Source organism: Rana temporaria, chromosome 1 (genome assembly GCF_905171775.1).
Source record: "Rana temporaria chromosome 1, aRanTem1.1, whole genome shotgun sequence".
Classification (NCBI taxonomy): Eukaryota; Metazoa; Chordata; class Amphibia; order Anura; family Ranidae; genus Rana; species Rana temporaria.
This window is the reverse complement of record NC_053489.1, coordinates 388,167,134-388,184,423: the sequence shown is the minus strand read 5'-3', so window position 1 is coordinate 388,184,423 and position 17,290 is coordinate 388,167,134. Positions and strand designations below refer to the sequence as shown.

At 42.7% G+C, this 17,290-nt stretch overlaps 1 protein-coding gene across 3 annotated transcripts in view; it reads left to right on the top strand.

The window, feature by feature from the left end:
- LOC120911959 (scaffold attachment factor B2-like) overlaps nucleotides 1-17,290 on the top strand; it is a 137,024-nt gene that overhangs the window by 44,868 nt on the left and 74,866 nt on the right. For all 3 annotated transcript variants that reach the window (XM_040322568.1, XM_040322567.1, XM_040322566.1), the window contains exons 7-11: nucleotides 314-417; nucleotides 654-803; nucleotides 2,901-3,004; nucleotides 4,819-4,931; nucleotides 11,544-11,632. In XM_040322568.1, coding sequence (XP_040178502.1) covers nucleotides 314-417; nucleotides 654-803; nucleotides 2,901-3,004; nucleotides 4,819-4,931; nucleotides 11,544-11,632 — 560 coding nt within the window. The remainder of the gene's footprint in view (nucleotides 1-313; nucleotides 418-653; nucleotides 804-2,900; nucleotides 3,005-4,818; nucleotides 4,932-11,543; nucleotides 11,633-17,290) is intronic.

Here is a 17,290-nt window from a genome sequence, read left to right as displayed (position 1 = left end):
TTAAATGCCATTTTTTGGGGAAAAAATTACTTTAGTGAATTAAAAAAAGAAATAGCCAGTAAAGTTAGCCCTTTTACATTTATACAAAAAAAAAAGATTTTACGCCGTGAGAGAATCGTGATCTTCATTCTAGGCCTAAAAAAAAAATCGTGATTCTCATTTTGGCCAGAATCGTGCAGATATATATATATATATATATATATATATATATATATATATATATAATGTGTGTGTATATGTATATGTATATGTATGTGTATATGTATTTATATTCATTCTCTGTTTCATTAATTTTTTTTTCTCTTGTTGCTAGGGCTAATTGGGGCAAACAGTTCTGGAAGAAATCTTTGGGTTAGTGGCCTCTCCTCTACCACAAGAGCAACAGACTTAAAAAATCTCTTCAGCAAGTATGGCAAGGTATAATCCTAAATGGAATGTATTTTGTCTGACCCAAGTATTTACCTTTTTGTTATTTTGGCTTCGGTCTTGGTAAAAAGCTGTCACTTTCAATTTTAACAGCCAATGAGAGATGTGTAAAAAAACTTGTAAACGATGATTGTGTAGAGCTTTTATATTCAGTAGTATTGATGCAGTTCTTTCCAACATTACATACAAATGTGTGCATACTAACAGTTGTCTTTTTAATTTTTAAGGTTGTTGGTGCAAAGGTGGTAACTAATGCTCGCAGCCCTGGTGCTCGCTGCTATGGATTTGTAACTATGTCATCTTCAGAGGACGCAACAAAATGTATTAATCATCTACACAGAACAGAGCTTCATGGAAGGATGATTTCCGTGGAAAAAGTATGTATTTAATGCTTTGCTTTCCACCTGATCATTTTAAAGCTGAAGATCCAGCCTTTCAGTTTTTTCCACAGTTGTAAAGGATCCTCTTCTGTACTGAAATTGCCTACTCTGAGAAGGGAAAACCAAGGAAGGCTAAATAGAAGCAGGCTAAACTTCAGTTTTCGGTGTTCCAAATGGGGGGGGGGGTAAAAAAAAAAAACTCTTAAGCATCCTTTAGCTTATGTGGTTTTCAGCAGTACTTGCCAATGTGCTTGAGACAGACAATGATCTTATCAATGATCCCTCGCTTATCTCTATGGCCTGGGACAATTGGTATTCTCTTGCTGTTCCTAGAACTTGTTTGTATTTAGGGGGTGGGTAGCAATGGCTCATTTATATTAACCACTTCATGCCCTTAGGATGCACCTATGTCCTCAATTTGCAGCTGGTGATGTGCTTTTTCTGTAGAAGTGATCCAAGAGCTGTACAGCCACCTGATCAGTTCTACAGGGAGCGGAAGAGGGACCCCTTTCACAGCTGTTCTGGGGCTCTCTGGTGCGATTGGGGGGGACTAGGACCGCTGTGATCTTTAAAGGGTCACTAAAGGGATTTTTTTTTTTTTTTTTTTATAGCTAAATAGCTTCCTTTACCTTACTGTAGTCCTGGTTTCATGTCCTCATTGCTCGTTTTTGCTTGGATGTTGCTGTAATACTTCTGTGTTCTGAACACTTCCTGGTTGTCTGGCTCCTTATGAAAAAAGTCATGGGAGACTTTAGTTTCGTTTTCCTAGCCATGACTCTCTATGGCACTGTCCAGCACAGAGGCATGAAATAACTTGCAAAGACTAAACTAGTTTCACTTTCGTTTTTGCATCTAGAGGCACATTATATGATTGATTATATGATTTTTGTTTTTAAAAGGAATCCGTTAACTATTATGTCTCTATACCCTGTAAAGTCATTTCAGCAAAAAAATTTTTTTTCCTTTTAGTGATCCTTTAAGTCTGGCTGAACACGGGCAGGTACAGCCATACCAACCTCTCTTCTGAAACGATTATTTAGTCACTTCTGGTTTCTGTTTGTTTGTTTACAAGCCGATAACTACTTGTAAAGGATCTGATCATGCTGATCTCTAATTTAAGCCTAATATACCCCAGATCTCTCAGTAAAGAGTACCTGTCGCTGCCCATGCCATGATGGGAAAATATTCATCCCTTGGGATAGCCATTAAGTTGATTTAATTTTTTTGAAATTAAATGTGCTATTGTGTTATCACTTGCCACCCACCGTCAAATGACGGAGGAGCGGTGCGACTCTCGATCTGGGATGACGTCGCCCCTAGGACACGGAGCGACCCCGATTTTCTGTAAAGAGCCGATGACGCGGCTCTCTAACAATGTGATCGGCTGTGTCCAATCGCAGCCGGTCACATGTAAATGCGGAAGTGCCGGTAATTGGCTCTTCTCGCCTCACACTGACAGAGTGTGTGGTGAGTAGAGCCGATCAGTGGCATCTCCTCGCAGGGGACACCAAGGTCTGATTACAGTAAAGCCTCCCTCAGTGCTGCCTATCTGTGCTTCCCATCGGTGCCACCCATAAGTGCCTCATCGGTGCCCATAAAAAAATGGTCCTGCATGCAAGTTAAAGATCGCATCACACTGTGTGAGCAATAATTCTTAACTTTAAATTGGTGATATGCTGGGTGGTATTTATTTGCTTGGTGTAACATCTTTAATATTTCACAAACATATTATATTGTATTTGTGTGCACTGAAGTGCATTTTTTTGTATTTATGTGTATTTAAAAAATTGCAGCAACCCTGGAATTTTGTTTTACAATGTTTGGGTGTTCTAACTATTCTAGCATGAAGAAAACTTTATTTATTTTTATCCCCCCCCAAATCTAAAAGTGGTCATCTTGGGGATCACAAATTTGCACCAAGACATGCAGTGTATGTGTAGACTAGTTAATCAGCATTTTTTTTAACATAGTTGTGCATGATTTACCATTTTGATTTCAGTAATGTCTGCAGGAGAAGCCCTAATCTGCTCTATTTATCGGAGTAATAACTAGATGTTGGTTTCTCTGTTAATGTGTATTGCTTGACCCTTGTAGGCAAAAAATGAGCCTGCTGGTAAGAAACCTTCAGAAAAAAAAGAAAGCGAGACAAAGAGGTCATCAAGCAGTGACCAGCGGCGCTCAACAGACAAGTATGAAAAGTAAGGATTTTTTTTCTTCTCTTCACTTTGAATAAGGGGCAGGCAGATGTCAACAGAAGTGCTTCAATTTATACCTGATTACCTCAGAGTTCAAAGAATCCACAAGTCTGTTCCAGTTTCAGGCTTGGGGAAGAACCTTGTGGGATATGTTGTCACAGAAGAGACATCCATTCTGTTCTGATTAAGCAGGAGATTTGTTTACGTACACCGCCCATGTGAAAGTGCCCTAAACACTGGTCCTTCAGGTTTTTTGCTTGGTGCATACTGCATATTTTTCTTGTCAGCATTTCTGGGGTTTAAACAGATTGTAAGTGTGTTTGCTTCCTTATAACCCTTTATACTTTTTCTGATATGATTTGTTTATTTTCTGTTGCTGTTTGTAATTCCCTTTTTTCTTTAGGCTAGTTTCTCCTAGTTTTTCTTCAATTTGCTTTGCACACAAGTTTGTTGCTTCCCCATTAAATACTCTGAAAACTTGTGCTTTGTCTCGAACCTCAAACCTTATTATAATGGAATAGCTGCTCTTTCAAATACCAATTTGATACATCAAATTATCTGCATACAGAATAACAATCAAGGTTTTACCAATTTTTCTTTTTTTTTTTTTTTTTATATATATGTGATAAAGCTCACTAACTGAATTTTTCTTTTAAATTTCGTGAATTGTGTAACTAGCACTCTATTTCATTGGTGCCCTCACAATTTAAAATGCTGTATAAATATACATATTGTGAAACACGGCCGTTTTCCTTGGCAACCAATATGTAATGCATCTAAATACTGCCAAAGTGTCCACATATATCCATTAATGGACAAGTTCACCTTTTGTAACATGTTGCATCCACATTTTGGGTGTAACATATTACAAATTAAATCCACTGCCTCCCCGATGTCACAGGTGGAGGGGGGAGGGAATTTTCTACCTACCGCTCTGTTAGATACTTCAAAGAACATGGCCATGCGGGCCTCTGCCTGTCTGCCCAGCCACGTCGCTCATTTAGAGCTCCAAATTTAAAACTGCAAGGTCTGACATGACACGCCGCATCTCCGATCACAAAGAGCCTATGCCGTAGGCTTTTTTAACATGTGATCAGCTGTGTCCAAATCACAGCTGATCAGTGTAAATGGGAAATGACGATAAGCGGCTTTCCTCACAGGGGATTTGCACTGATAATGCAAAAATCATCGCAGCCCCACCAGTGATGCCTGCCAGTGCCGTCTGTAAATAACTTGAATTGTATACTGCCAAAAGAAAGCTCTATTAAAAAAGAGAAACATTTTGTATGGGGACAGCATTGCATGACTTCGCAATTGCCCTTCGAAGTGTGACAATGCTGAAAATTGGCCGGGGCAGGAAGGGGGTAAAAGTGCCCCATGTTGAAGTGGTTAATGTGGAATTTAGATGTTGCACTGAATCTATGTACGGCATAATTTTTTTTATTATAAAACACAATTTTGTTTTTCAGCAAATTGAACGTATGTTTAATGTTGTTCGCATATAGTAGGTGTAATTTTTAATGAGATAATAGCGCAGCATCCTTTATTATAATCCTTGTTTTACTACCCCCCCGCCCCCCCCCCCCCCCCCCCCCCCCGAACGCAGATTGATGTCTGCAGCTACCTGTATCGCAGGGTTCATTTAATATTGCTGGTAGGGGGTGGCGCAGGAGTATTTTATTGTTTATGGAAAGTGTGTGTGTGTGTGTGTGTGTGTGTGTGTGTGTGTGTGTGTGTGTTTTGTTAATTTTTTTTTTTTTTTTTACAATTGATTGACACAACTCATGTATTGTGAATACTTGAAATATTTTGCACAGGTCTTCCCCAAGCTTAAAGGATGAAACTTCTGATAAAGGTGATGATAAAACGGCTGATAAGGAAAAAGCCAAGGATGACCACAGGAGTGATCGATCTAGGACTAGCAAGTCAGGTATCTTTATTTTTACATTTTAATTTTATTAAATACAATACGTTGCACGTTTGACTAGTAAACCTGTACTTTGTCTAAATTGTTTAAACAGGTAAAGATAATTGTGCTTTGGCTCCCATTACCAGTTTTAAGTGAATGTTCATCTGTACTGAAAATCTGTAAGGTGATCTTACACTGTGATCGGACACCGGCTATTTCCCCTGCACTGATCGTATAGCCTCTGTACGGGTCCAGGATTTGAAATCTCTCTCCTCTTCACCCACGGTGATAGGACGGGCTACACTGGTTCTGATTTGTCAGCGCCAACCAATTAGAATGCTCCTAAATGTACCTCCTGACAAGGTATGTTTTTGGAGATTTGACCTGTTTGATTTCTAAACCCCTGACTGGTGAGGCGGCGACCCTATGTGTCAGTGCGGGAGATGGCTGTGTCCAGGTCAGCGGAACAGAGGGATGAGGAGGGCGTCCTGTGTAAGTTCACCTTAACAGATTTTTCTGTAAGGTGAACTTGCCCTTTAAATCTAGTAGGGCTGCAACTATTTTCATAATCGATTAGTTGGGCGACTTATTGTTTCAAATAATCGGATCATAACCTTAAAGTGTGGGGTATAATTTTGTTAATATGTAACGTTTAACATAAAAGGCAATTTATTGTTAAATATCTATATGCAGTGTAATGTCCAACTACTGTGTATGGTTCGGGAGCAAAATCTTAAATCCACTCTGAGAATAACAGACAGAAGAGATATGCTGTATATACATTATACATAGAGGTTGAATCTGGTAAATATCATCAGACTTGGATTAAAAAAGTTATTTAATGAAAAAAATTAAAATTAGGACTTTTTTTTTCCTCGCTTTTCAGACAGAACTGTGAACATAAACATTTTATAACATCATTACATTTTAATGGTTTACAGAAATTTGTATTGGGTTTTATATAGGGCCCTCAAGAAAATGATCTGTTTTCCTGTGCAGGCTGGTGTCTTCTCTTTATGGGCAGTGGGGACATTATAGAAATGTCAAAATGCCATTTTTCTTTTCTGTGTTAAATAGAAATGCATGGACCGAGTTTTCTGCAGAAAAATGCAGGCATGTTCTTTTGACTTTGGGGGTCTTCTGCCGAGCACCACCGCTGTCTTCTTTCAGCTTTTTTACCAGCAGCAGCAGCCCGGTCTTCTCCCTTCTTCAAGGGGGGGGGGGGGGGGGGTCTTCTCCCTTCTTCAAGGGGGGGGTATTCCGACTTCTCCGCTCTCCGGTTCTTCCTCTTCTGCTGGGCACCACCGCTGTTGTCTTTCAGAAGCGGGGGCCCGGTCTTCTGCGTTGCCTTTTCCTCTTCGACGTTGCCACGAGGCTCCCTCCTGCTGTAATGCCGGGTGTGCGGTGCGTGATGATTTATATAGACCTCTTATGACATCACAGTCCCAGCATGCTCCGGGTGGTGTCGTCACAGGAAACCATTGATTTTTTGAATGGAGAGAAATGTGAAACGAGGCTTAACACAGCGTTAAGCCTCGTTAAATCACGTTTGCCGGCGCTTGACGCCTTTACAGCTCTAACGCTGGAGCTTCAGAACGCACTGGTCCTGTTTTTTATTTTTTTGCAGCTTAAAAAAGCTCAGCCATTTACAGCTCAAACATGGTGGGCATGAGGCCATAGGCTAACATGGAGAGCTGTTTTTAAGCTGCAAAAAACGCTCAGAAAGGTGGCTGTAAAAACGTGTGTTTTTTTTTTTTTTTTTTTAAAGGCCATATGAAGCACAACAGTGTTGGTCAATTAACAGACAAAAAAAAGGACAATAGTAGCATGTAGTTGCCAGCTTACGTAAGCCAAGGCCTAGATAAAGATCTGCACCAACATTGCATGTGATGAAGAAAAATAGAGTATAAACTGCAGGCATTCGCCAGTTGGTCTTTTGGTCTTATGTCCGTGCCACGTGTCCATCAAGACACTAGCTTTTTTTTTGCTCTTGGTCATCTGTTCCCACGGTTGCCAAGTACTGTAGATGTGGCTTGGCTGATTCAGAAGATGCTAGCTTTTGGTCTGAGTTTTTTTGCATTCGGCAGTTGAGTTTCCCTGTTCTGTTATATATTTACGGGCCCACCCTTCTTTCCGACACTGCTTTGGGATGTTCCATTCATCATGAAAAGTGACTGTCCTTCAGTGAATGGTATTTCTGTACTCATTGTAGAATCTAAGTTCATTAAAGGATACAGCACCTGACTAGCTGTCTTTTTGGATTTCTAGGTGTGTATGTTCTATACTGCTGGCTAATAACTGAACTTGCTGCAGGTGGCCACTTCCAGATAGCCGCACCTGCATGTGCTTTTAGTTTATTTGCGCTTGGCATGCTGCACCTGTGAGTGGCAACATCAAACCCCACCTGTCTTGAAGAATGGCTGTATCCTTTAACCACTTCCAGACTTTAGGTGTTTTTCAGATTTGGTGTTTGCAAGACTAAAACAGTTTTTTTTTCTGCTAGAAAATTACTTAACCCCCAAACATTATATATATTTTTTTCTAACACCCTAGAGAATAAAATAGTGGTCATTCCAATACTTTTTGTCACACCGTATTTGCGCAGCGGTCTTACAAGCGCACTTTTTTTTGGAAAAAAATTCACTTTTTTGAATTAAATAAGACAACAATAAATTTGGCCCAATTTTTTTATATATTGTGAAAGATAATGTTACGCCGAGTAAAATGATACCCAACATGTCACGCTTAAAAATTGCGCCCGCTCGTGGCATGGCGTCAAACTTTTACCCTTAATCTCGATAGGCGATGTTTAAAAAATTCTAGAGATTGCATTTTTTGAGCTACAGAGTAGGCCTAGGGCTAGAATTATTGCTCTCGCTCTAATGATCGCGGCGATACCTCACTTGTGTGATTTGAACACCGTTTTCATATGCGGGCGCTACTCGCGTATGCATTCGCTTCTGTGCGCGAGCTCGTCGGGGCGCTTTAAATTTTTTTTTGTTTTCTTATTTATTTTTATTTATTTTATTACTTTTTACACTGAAAAAAAAAATAAAATAAAAATTGATCACTTTTTTTTATTCCTATTATAAGGAATGTAAACATCCCTTGTAATAGAAAAAAGCATGACAGGTCCTCTTAAATATGAGATCTGGGGTCAAAAAGACCTCAGATCTCATAATTAGACTAAAATGCAAAAAAAAAAAAGGGCAGGACTGACGTTTTGACGTCACTTCCGCCCAGCAGAGCTATGGGGACGGGCGAAGAAGATTTTTCCTTCAGTCTCGTCCCCGCTCAGCTGCCGAACGGTCCCGATCTCCGCCGCTTCCGACGGCTCCGGTGAGCGGCGGGAGGGGGGGGCCCCTCTCCCGCCACCGATAACGGCGATCTCGTGGCGAATCCGCCGCGGAGACCGCCGTTATCGTGTACCGGACCGCGCACACTAAAGATCGATACCTCGGTTGTGGCAGCAGCTGCTGCCGTTACCGAGATATCAATCTTTAAAAATAAGACGTACATCGTCGTGCGCAGGTCTGGAAGTGGTTAATGAACAAAACCTATTTTCCAGTGAAAAACTTTTTTTTTTATTTTTTTTTTTAAATATCTGTAAATTCTTTTTAACCTAAGGATTGTTGGGAGTTGGAGGGGTTTTGCTAGGACGGTCTTTACAGCTTTGTTTGCCCATGTTCAGTCGCCTGAGGTTGCATAACCCATTTGCCCAAGATTGAAGGAGAAGTATAGCCAAAGCTCGTTTGACTGTACTGCTATGGATCATAGGAGTGCAATTCGTTTTGCACGACTGCCACCCATTTTCAGCAGAGAGCGGGCTGAATTCCGCTCTCTGACATCACTGATATCAGTTCAGACATGACAACGGAAGTCGCAAGCCTCCAAGTGCCTGGACTGATACACCGCTCAGCCTCTCAGCTGCTGAGTCGGCCGCTCCCTGCCCCTCCATAGTTCAGCACTCCAGTAAGGCTGGGTTCACACTACGGTTTTCCCGTCCGTCAGCCGCATACGATTTATATGAAAAACCGTATGCGGCTGAAACGGACGGGAACGTATGGAACCGCACATATGTGCGTTTTCCATTAACATTAATGTTAAAGGAAAACGTATGCGGTTGCCATACTGTTTTAAAAACGACCGCAAAACCGTGGTTGAACACGGTTTTGTGTACGTTTAAAAAACGTTTTGCCAGCAAATCGTACGCACCCGGATGCATCTGAGTGCATACGATTTGCAATGCATTGCCTATCTATACGTTTTCCCGTCCGTGCCCGTACGTTTTCAATACTGAAATCGTATGCGGCTGACGGACGGGAAAACCGTAGTGTGAACCCAGCCTAAGTGAGGAGGAAGCAGAGCGCTTCTGATGAAAAGGGTTCTACAGGTATGTCAAAAAAGGATTTTACTTCGTGCCTTAGGTTATGCCCTTTTCTGCAACGTGCAAGCGTTGTGCAAAAAGTTCTGCATTCACTCAGTGTACTGCTTGAGATGCACTCCTACTTTAATATGCGAACGCTTTTTTTTTTTTTTTTAACTGCTTAACGACCGCCGCATGTATATGTAGGTCCACAGAATGGCACGTACAGGCATATGGGCTTACATGTACGTCCCCGCCTTTCCGCGTGTCGGGGGTCCGATCGGGACCCCCCCCCCACGCTACATGTGGCGGTCGGGAAAAACCTGTGGGGATCGATCCAGGACGAGGGAGCGGCTATTCGTTTCCAGAACCCCCCCCCCCCCTGCGAACGCTCCCCGGAGCTGAAGAACGGGGAGAGCCGTATGTATGTAAACACGGCTTCCCCGTGCTTCACTGTGGCGACTGCATCGATCGTGTCATCCCTTTTATAGGGAACACACAATCAATGATGTCAGACATACAGCCACACCCCCCTACAGTTGTAAACACACACTAGGTGAAGCATAACTCCTTCAGCGCCCCCTGTGGTTAACTCCCAAACTGCAACTGTCATTTTCACAATAAACAATACAATTTAAATGCATTTTTTGCTGTGACAATGGTCCCAAAAATGTGTCAAAATTGTCCGAAGTGTCCGCCATAATGTCGCAGTCACGAAAGAAATCGATGATCGCCGCCATTGGTAGTAATAATAAAAATGCAATAAAACTATCCCCTATTTTGTAAACGATATAAATTTTGCGCAAACCAATCGATAAACGCTTATTGCGTTTTTTTTTATATATATGTTTTTGGGGGATATTTATTATAGCAAAAAGTAAAAAAATATTGCATTTTTTTCAAAATTGTCGTCTATTTTTGTTTATAGCGCAAAAAATAAAAACCGCAGAGGTGATCAAATACCACCAAAAGAAAGCTCGATTTGTGGGGAAAAAAGGACGCCAATTTTGTTTGGGAGCCACGTCGCACGACTGCGCAATTGTCAGTTAAAGCAAAGCAGTGCCGAATCGCAAAAACTGGCCTGGGCATTTAGCTGCCTAAAGGCCCGGGGCTTAAGTGGTTAAAGAGCCGTTACTGACTGAATATAGATTTTGTATGTCAAATGTTTGCTGTTACGCCCCCCAAGTTAAAGCAACATTTTACCTCCATTTCAAGCATACTTATTCATTATCCCAGGGTTTGACTAATTTGCTTAGAATCTAGGGGCCAGCTAAAAAACGCACCCAGTGCCGCCAAGCTCTCGCGCAGAAGCAAACGCATACGTGAGTAGCACCCGCATATGTAAACAGTATTCAAACCACACATGTGAGGTATCGCTGCGATTGGTAGAGCGAGAGCAATAATTCTAGCCCTAGACCACCTCTAACTCAAAACATTCAACCTGTAGAATTTTTTTTAAACGTCGCCTATGGAGATTTTAAAGGGTAAAAGTTTGTCGCTATTCCCCGAGTGAACGCAATTTTGAAGCGTGACATGTTGGGTATCAACTTACTTGGCGTAACATTATCTTTCACAATATTAAAAAAAAATTGGGCTAACTTTACTGTTTTATTTTTTAATTAAATTGTATTTTTCCCCCAAAAAAGTGCGCTTGTAAGACCGCTGCGCAAAAACGGTGTGACAAAGTATTGCAACGACCGCCATTTTATTCTGTAGGGTGTTGGAATAAAAAATATATAATGTTTGGGGGTTCTAATTAGAGGGAAGGAGATTGCAGTGAAAAACACATTAGAACTGCTGTTTTGCTACTTGTAATGTAACCTGTAATGCCAACGGCCACCACAAGATGGCGCCAGATCACAGAAGGAAGCTGAGGCCTGAAGAAGGCCGCAAAGCCGTGGCCACAATTACTGGCCGACCCGTGCCGGCCGGTAATTGAGGCAGTGGCTTTGTGGTGTTCTGTGAAGGCCGCAAAGCCGCGGGCCCACCGCGATCGTGCCCCACGCCGGACGGTAATTGAGGCCGCTGCCTTCTGCAGGCTTAAGCTTCCCCAAGCGCCAGGTCGCAATTGCTATCGGGCACCCGTATTTTGTCGAGGCCTGCATTATCTATCCTATGAGGGAGTATGTATTTGCATTCTAATTTTATTCTAAGCCTGAAAATATTCAGTTAAGTGGTCGTTGTACCAACCCCAACCTCCCCCTTTAACAAACTTCACCTTATGTTTACAATGACAATTTTTCTAATGTCTACACTTAATATTTTAGGGAGTAGAGGCACTGAAAGGATCGTCGTTATGGATAAGTCAAAGGGAGAGCCTGTAATCAGTGTGAAAACATCTGACTCAAAAGAAAGGGTATGTATATGTAAAAGGCATATTTTTGCTAAAATTGTGTAAAATATGGGATTTACCCCCTCACCGTCAAGGACAGCTACTTGAAAGATGATTGGCCGATGATTGACTCTACAGGAAACAAATCGGATGCAATTATAAAGGCCCCTCCCTTTCCTCTGACCCTCGGTTGTTTTGTTTCCAGACCCTCCAGGAGCACCAACACGTTTTTGTTTTTTCTAGGTCTGGTAACTGGTTGGCGGACCCCCCTGCTCTGGCAACATCCAGTACGGGTTGTGGCCAAGTTTTCAGTGTGTTCATTTCCTGTTCTTTTGGCCAGAAGGGTTCCCTATTTTTGGAGGTACTTGCTTACCTGTGTAAGTAGTGCCATTTCCTTCAGGTTTTTTCCCCAGCTCTGCCTGGTGGAAGCCTTGTCTTCCTCGGCTTCACCGAGGTGTACCAAAATGGCGTCGGAAGACTTCCGGTGACGCGGCAAGATGGCGCCAGAAGTCACGTGACACACTTTCTGGCGCCGTGTTCATAAAGAACATGGAGTACATTGAGGACATGCTGCTTGGGACAGCAGCCCATTTTCCCCAGCCGATCTCCACTCACCACATGGAGCTTGAGGACAGGCCTGAGGGAGCACCCGCTCGGATGGTACCAGTGGCAGCCTCCGGTTCCCATACTGCCCCCAAGGTAAGCCCTTGTCTGAGATTTTACAGCAGGGGACGTTTTTTGTTTGGGCCGCCTTTTTCTTATGGCTCTTGTTTCTGCTTTTTTTTTCTATTATAGAACGGTGAAAAAGAAATGCGGAAACTGTAGAGCCAGGCTGTCTGATGGATATAAAAGGCTTTTTTGTGAAGATTTGTATACCATCTAGGGCTAGTTCAGAGACTACCTCTTTGAAAGAGTTAATGTATTTTTTGAAGGAGGTGCTAGCCTCCTTTACAGTCCTTTTAATGATAGGGCAGCAGGTCTGGGGCCTTCTTGCTCTGGTCCCAGAACTCAAGAGCCTTCAGCCTCAGTTAGACCCCCCTCCTCGGTCCGAGATCAGTGATTCACACTATACCTCAGGTCTGGAAGAAGGGGAGAACCTGAGCTCCTCATCTAAAGGGGGTTCCGCATCAGTGGGGGAGGTGGGTAACCCCAAGTTTCTTTTTCCAGCGGAGGATATTGATGAACTTTTAAAATCAATTTATGCCTCGGGACAGATTGAGATGCCACAGCAAATCTAATCTGTGCAGGATAGAATGTATAGGGGTCTTCCAGGGCGGAAAGCAAGAGCTTTCCCGGTTCACCAGTCACTTAAAGATATGATTCTTTCAGAAACAACCTGAAAGGAGGTTGTTGCAGTCTAAAGGGCACAAAATATTTCCTTTTCAATCTGAAATTGAAGACTTTCTTTAAATGTCCTAAGCTAGATGACACTGTCGCAGGTTTCTAAAAAAAAATCAGACCTGTCCTTTGAAGACTCAGGGGTCCTTAAAGAGCAAATGGACAGGAAGGCCGACTCTTTGCTGCGTAAGGCCTGGGATGCTTCAGCCTCTGATCCAGCTGTAGCATCCACCTGTGTGGCTAGGAATTTGGATGTATGGGTTCAGCGTCTGGATATGATCTCCTTTCATCCGACACCCCCAAAGAGGAAATTGGGGAGTCTCTCCCACTCATTGCCAAGTCAGTAGCCTTCTTGGCTGATGAAGCCTCTGTGGAAGCTGCAGCTAGGTCTTCTGCTCTCATTAATTCAGCCAGGCGTGCGATCTGGCTTAAATCTTGGGAGGGGGACCTTATCTTCAAAAACAAGCTCTGCGGCATTCCCTTTGAAGGCAAGCTCTTATTCGGATGGAAAAACCTTTATTTCTGTAAGAAATCCATTGTGGCCAGAGGTCTTCATGGTTACCCTGGATCTTCAGGACGCTTCTCTTCATGTTCCAATCTGCCAGAACCACCAAAGGTTCCTCAGATTTGTGATTCTCATGGACAACGGGCCGAGTCATTGGCAGTTCCATGCCCTTCCTTTCTGTCGGCAGCACCCAGAATTTTTACAAAATTCATGGCCAAAGTCATATCCTTTTTTTGGATACAGAAGTGGTTCTGATTGCCCCCTGGTGGCCCAGGAGGAGTTGGTGTTCCTCTTTGAAGACACTCTCTGTGGATCTTCCCTGGCCCCTACCAGATACGAAGGATCTACTCCATCAGGGGCCAGTGTGGCATCCAAGCCCTCAGACCTTCCATTTGACAGCCTGGAGGTTGAGCGGCGAATCTTACAGTTGAGAGGGTGTTCAGAGAAAGTTGAGAGGGTGTTCAGAGAAAGTTATTCAAACTATCCTGGCCAGCCGCAAGTTAATCATAAAAGGAATCTATGGGAAAGTTTGGAAAACTTTTAATTCCTGGTAAAGGAAATTCCGGTTTAGATTATTTTTCCACTGCCTGTATATTTTATTTTTTGTACGAGGGAGTGGAGAAAGGGCCAAAACCTAAACCCTAAGGGTGCTGACAGATGGACCTGTCTGTGTTTTCAGACAAGAAGCTAGCGGAAGATCCTTTAGTCAGGAGGTTCCTTTCAGCCAGATCTAGACATACTCTCAGGATCGTCAAACATGTGCCTCCTTGTGATCTGTCATTAGTGCTTAATGCTCTAACAAGGGCTCCGTTTGAGCCTTTGCATGAAGCTTCCCTGAAATGTATTTCCTTAAAGATTTACTGCCTTTTAGCTATTACGTCAGGGAGAAGGATTTCTGATCTACAGTCCCTTTCCTGTAAAGTCCCCCTCCTGAGGATTCTAGAGGACAGGGTAGTGATTAGGCCCGATCCTTTCTATTTGCCCAAAGTATCTTCTAACGTTCATAGGTCCCAGGAAGTAGTCCTGCCTAGTTTCTGTACCTCTCCCAAATATGCGGAGGAGGAAAGATATTTTTTTTTTTTTTTTTTTTTTGATGTAAAGAGATGTCTTCTACTTTACCTAGAGGAATCCAGTGGGTTTAGGAGTTCCTCCCAGCTGTTGGTATTCACTGGCCCCAAGTGGGGTCCAAAGCGTCCAAAACAGGGGTCTCAAACTCAAATTACCTGAGGGCCACAAGATGAGTTTTCATATCCCATGGGGGGGCCGCATGCAAACTTTCAAACGTCAACAACAGTACTGGTGTCAGTGAACGCATTATTAACCCCCCAGCACTGGTGTCAGCGGACGCATTACCACCAGCACTGGTGTGAGCGGACGCATTATTACCCCCCAGCACTGGTGTCAGCGGACGCATTATTAACCCTGACCGCTGCACGCTGACCACCCCACTCACCATCAGGGAACAGCACATCGGGGTACAGCGCCCAGCATATCAGAGCACAGCACAACAGGCCACATCAGGGTACGGGCATGGCAAGACACATCAAAACAAGGCTCAGGGCACAGGACACGGCACATCGGGGTACATGGGGTACATGGGGCACAATATGGGGCACATGGGTCAGCAATTACTTGTTGTGGTTTTTTCACATGCAGAGTAAAGCAGGAAGTGTCTGTCATAAGTTCACTTCTCTCTCATGTCACGCTGCGGCTGCTTCCCGGCGCCCCCCCTTCTTCTCGTCCATCCCAGGTGATGGCACAAGCAAATAGGGATGGACGAGAAGAGAGGGGGGCCGGTGAGCAGCCGCAGCGTGACATGACAGACAAGTGAACTTATTACAGACGCTACCTGCGCTACTCTGCATGTGAAGAAAATCTACTCTCCCCCCCCCCCCCCCCCCACTTCCACGGCACCTCCTTACAAAGCGTCAGGTCGTATCCCTCCTTCTAGAATTGGGGCTCATTCTACGAGATCCATGGCCACGTCATGGGTAGAAATTTATAAAGCTGCCGTCTGGTTTCTCCTCCTCATGCATTTGTCAAACATTAGAGTTCAGATGCTTTCCAGCCAGGAGCTCTCCTTTTGGTAGGAAAGTTCTTTAGGCTGTTGTCCCTCCCTAAGGTTTAGTATCTTGCTTATCCTCAAGTAGCTGTCCTGGAAGGTGAGTCTTGCCGGTAACGGTATTTTCAGGATCCTTCCAGGACATCGTTTATATTCCCACCCTATTCTACTTTCACCTGGTGGTGGTGTTTTTGTTTTTTTCCTCTGCCGAGTGCACTTTGGAGGTTTGCTTGATCTTCTAAACTGAGGGTCAGAGGAAAGGGAGGGGCCTTTTAAATTGTATCCGATTTGTGTTTCCTGTAGGGGGGGAGCCAATTATCTCTTAAGTAGCTGTCCTTGAAGGTTCCTGGAAATACCATTACGACGAACAGGGATTTTTCTGTTCTCTCGATTTCTGCCTCTGGGCAATAGATTTTGTAGAGGCTACAAAAATTGCTCTCCTTGGTGTTTGTTTCTAGGTTTAAGTGAATTGCAGACAATACAAGTTCTCTGTCCCAGCAGTTTCAACAATGGTTATACAGTCGCAATTCATTTTGTTCATGTCTTTTTCAAGCTTTTGGAAACTTTTGCTATACAAAGCAGTAGCTATGAGATTTGTAGCACATCTGCAAACACCTTTTTGCCACAAAACTTTGGCTTGGAAGAGACCCTACTGTTGCAGGATGACTGTTTTGTCTTGCAGATATACCATGGTTAAAGATTTACATATCTGTTATAGCCTCAATTTTTTACTTTGTCCACGACCCAGTTTTATTTCGTTTGCACTGCTGTATTTGTTTGTCAATTTATTGGTTCTTCCTACAGTGTGTTAATAATTGGCACCCGTTTGATCTCTTTTGTAGGCAAAAAAGTTCTTGATGGGGGGGGGGTATTTATTTTTTACACTTGAATATCCAAAGTATCGCTGCTTCTATAGTGGTAGAAACATTTGGAACTCCAAATTTCTTTTTGCTTTTGACTTAATTGACAACCTACCACCAATGCTTCAGCCCTGCAAGGTTTACACCCCCCATCCCCCGAAAAGTTTTTTTTTGCGATACAGCACTTAACTGATAATTGCAATTGTCGAAACTGTACCCAAATAACATTGTCCTCCCCCCAACAAATAGTTTTTTGTTTTTGGTGGTATTTGATCACCTCTGCGGTTTGAATTTTTTTGCTCTAGAAACAAAGAAAGATCGCCAATTTTGAGGGGAAAAAAAAGTTACTTTCTGCTCTAAAACACATCCAGTCAAAAATACATTTCTTTATCAATTTAGGCCAGTATGTATTCCGCTACATATTTTTGGTCTAACAAAAAAAAAAAAAAAATCCGAATAACCATATATTGGTTTGCATATACGGATTATATATATATATATATATATATATATATATATATATATATATATATATATATATATATATATATATATATATATATATATATATATATATATTTCTCTCTAGTAATGGCGGCGACCAGCAATTTATTGTGGGACTGCGATATTGCTGCGGACAAATTGGGGACCAGTGACATTACAGTGATCAGTGCTAAAAATGTGCGCTGTCACTGTACCAATGACACAGGCAGGAAAGGGGTTCACATTGAGTGATCAAAGGGTTAAATGTGTGCCAAAGGAGTTTACTGGGCAAGGTGCTTTCATACTTGAGGATATGGATTGGTGTTCCTGCTTCAGAGGAACACAGGACCCATGTCTTCTTTAGTCGCGAATTGACATTCTGCCTTGTTTACATAGGCAGACTGTCATTCTGTCAGAGGACTGAACAATCGGCG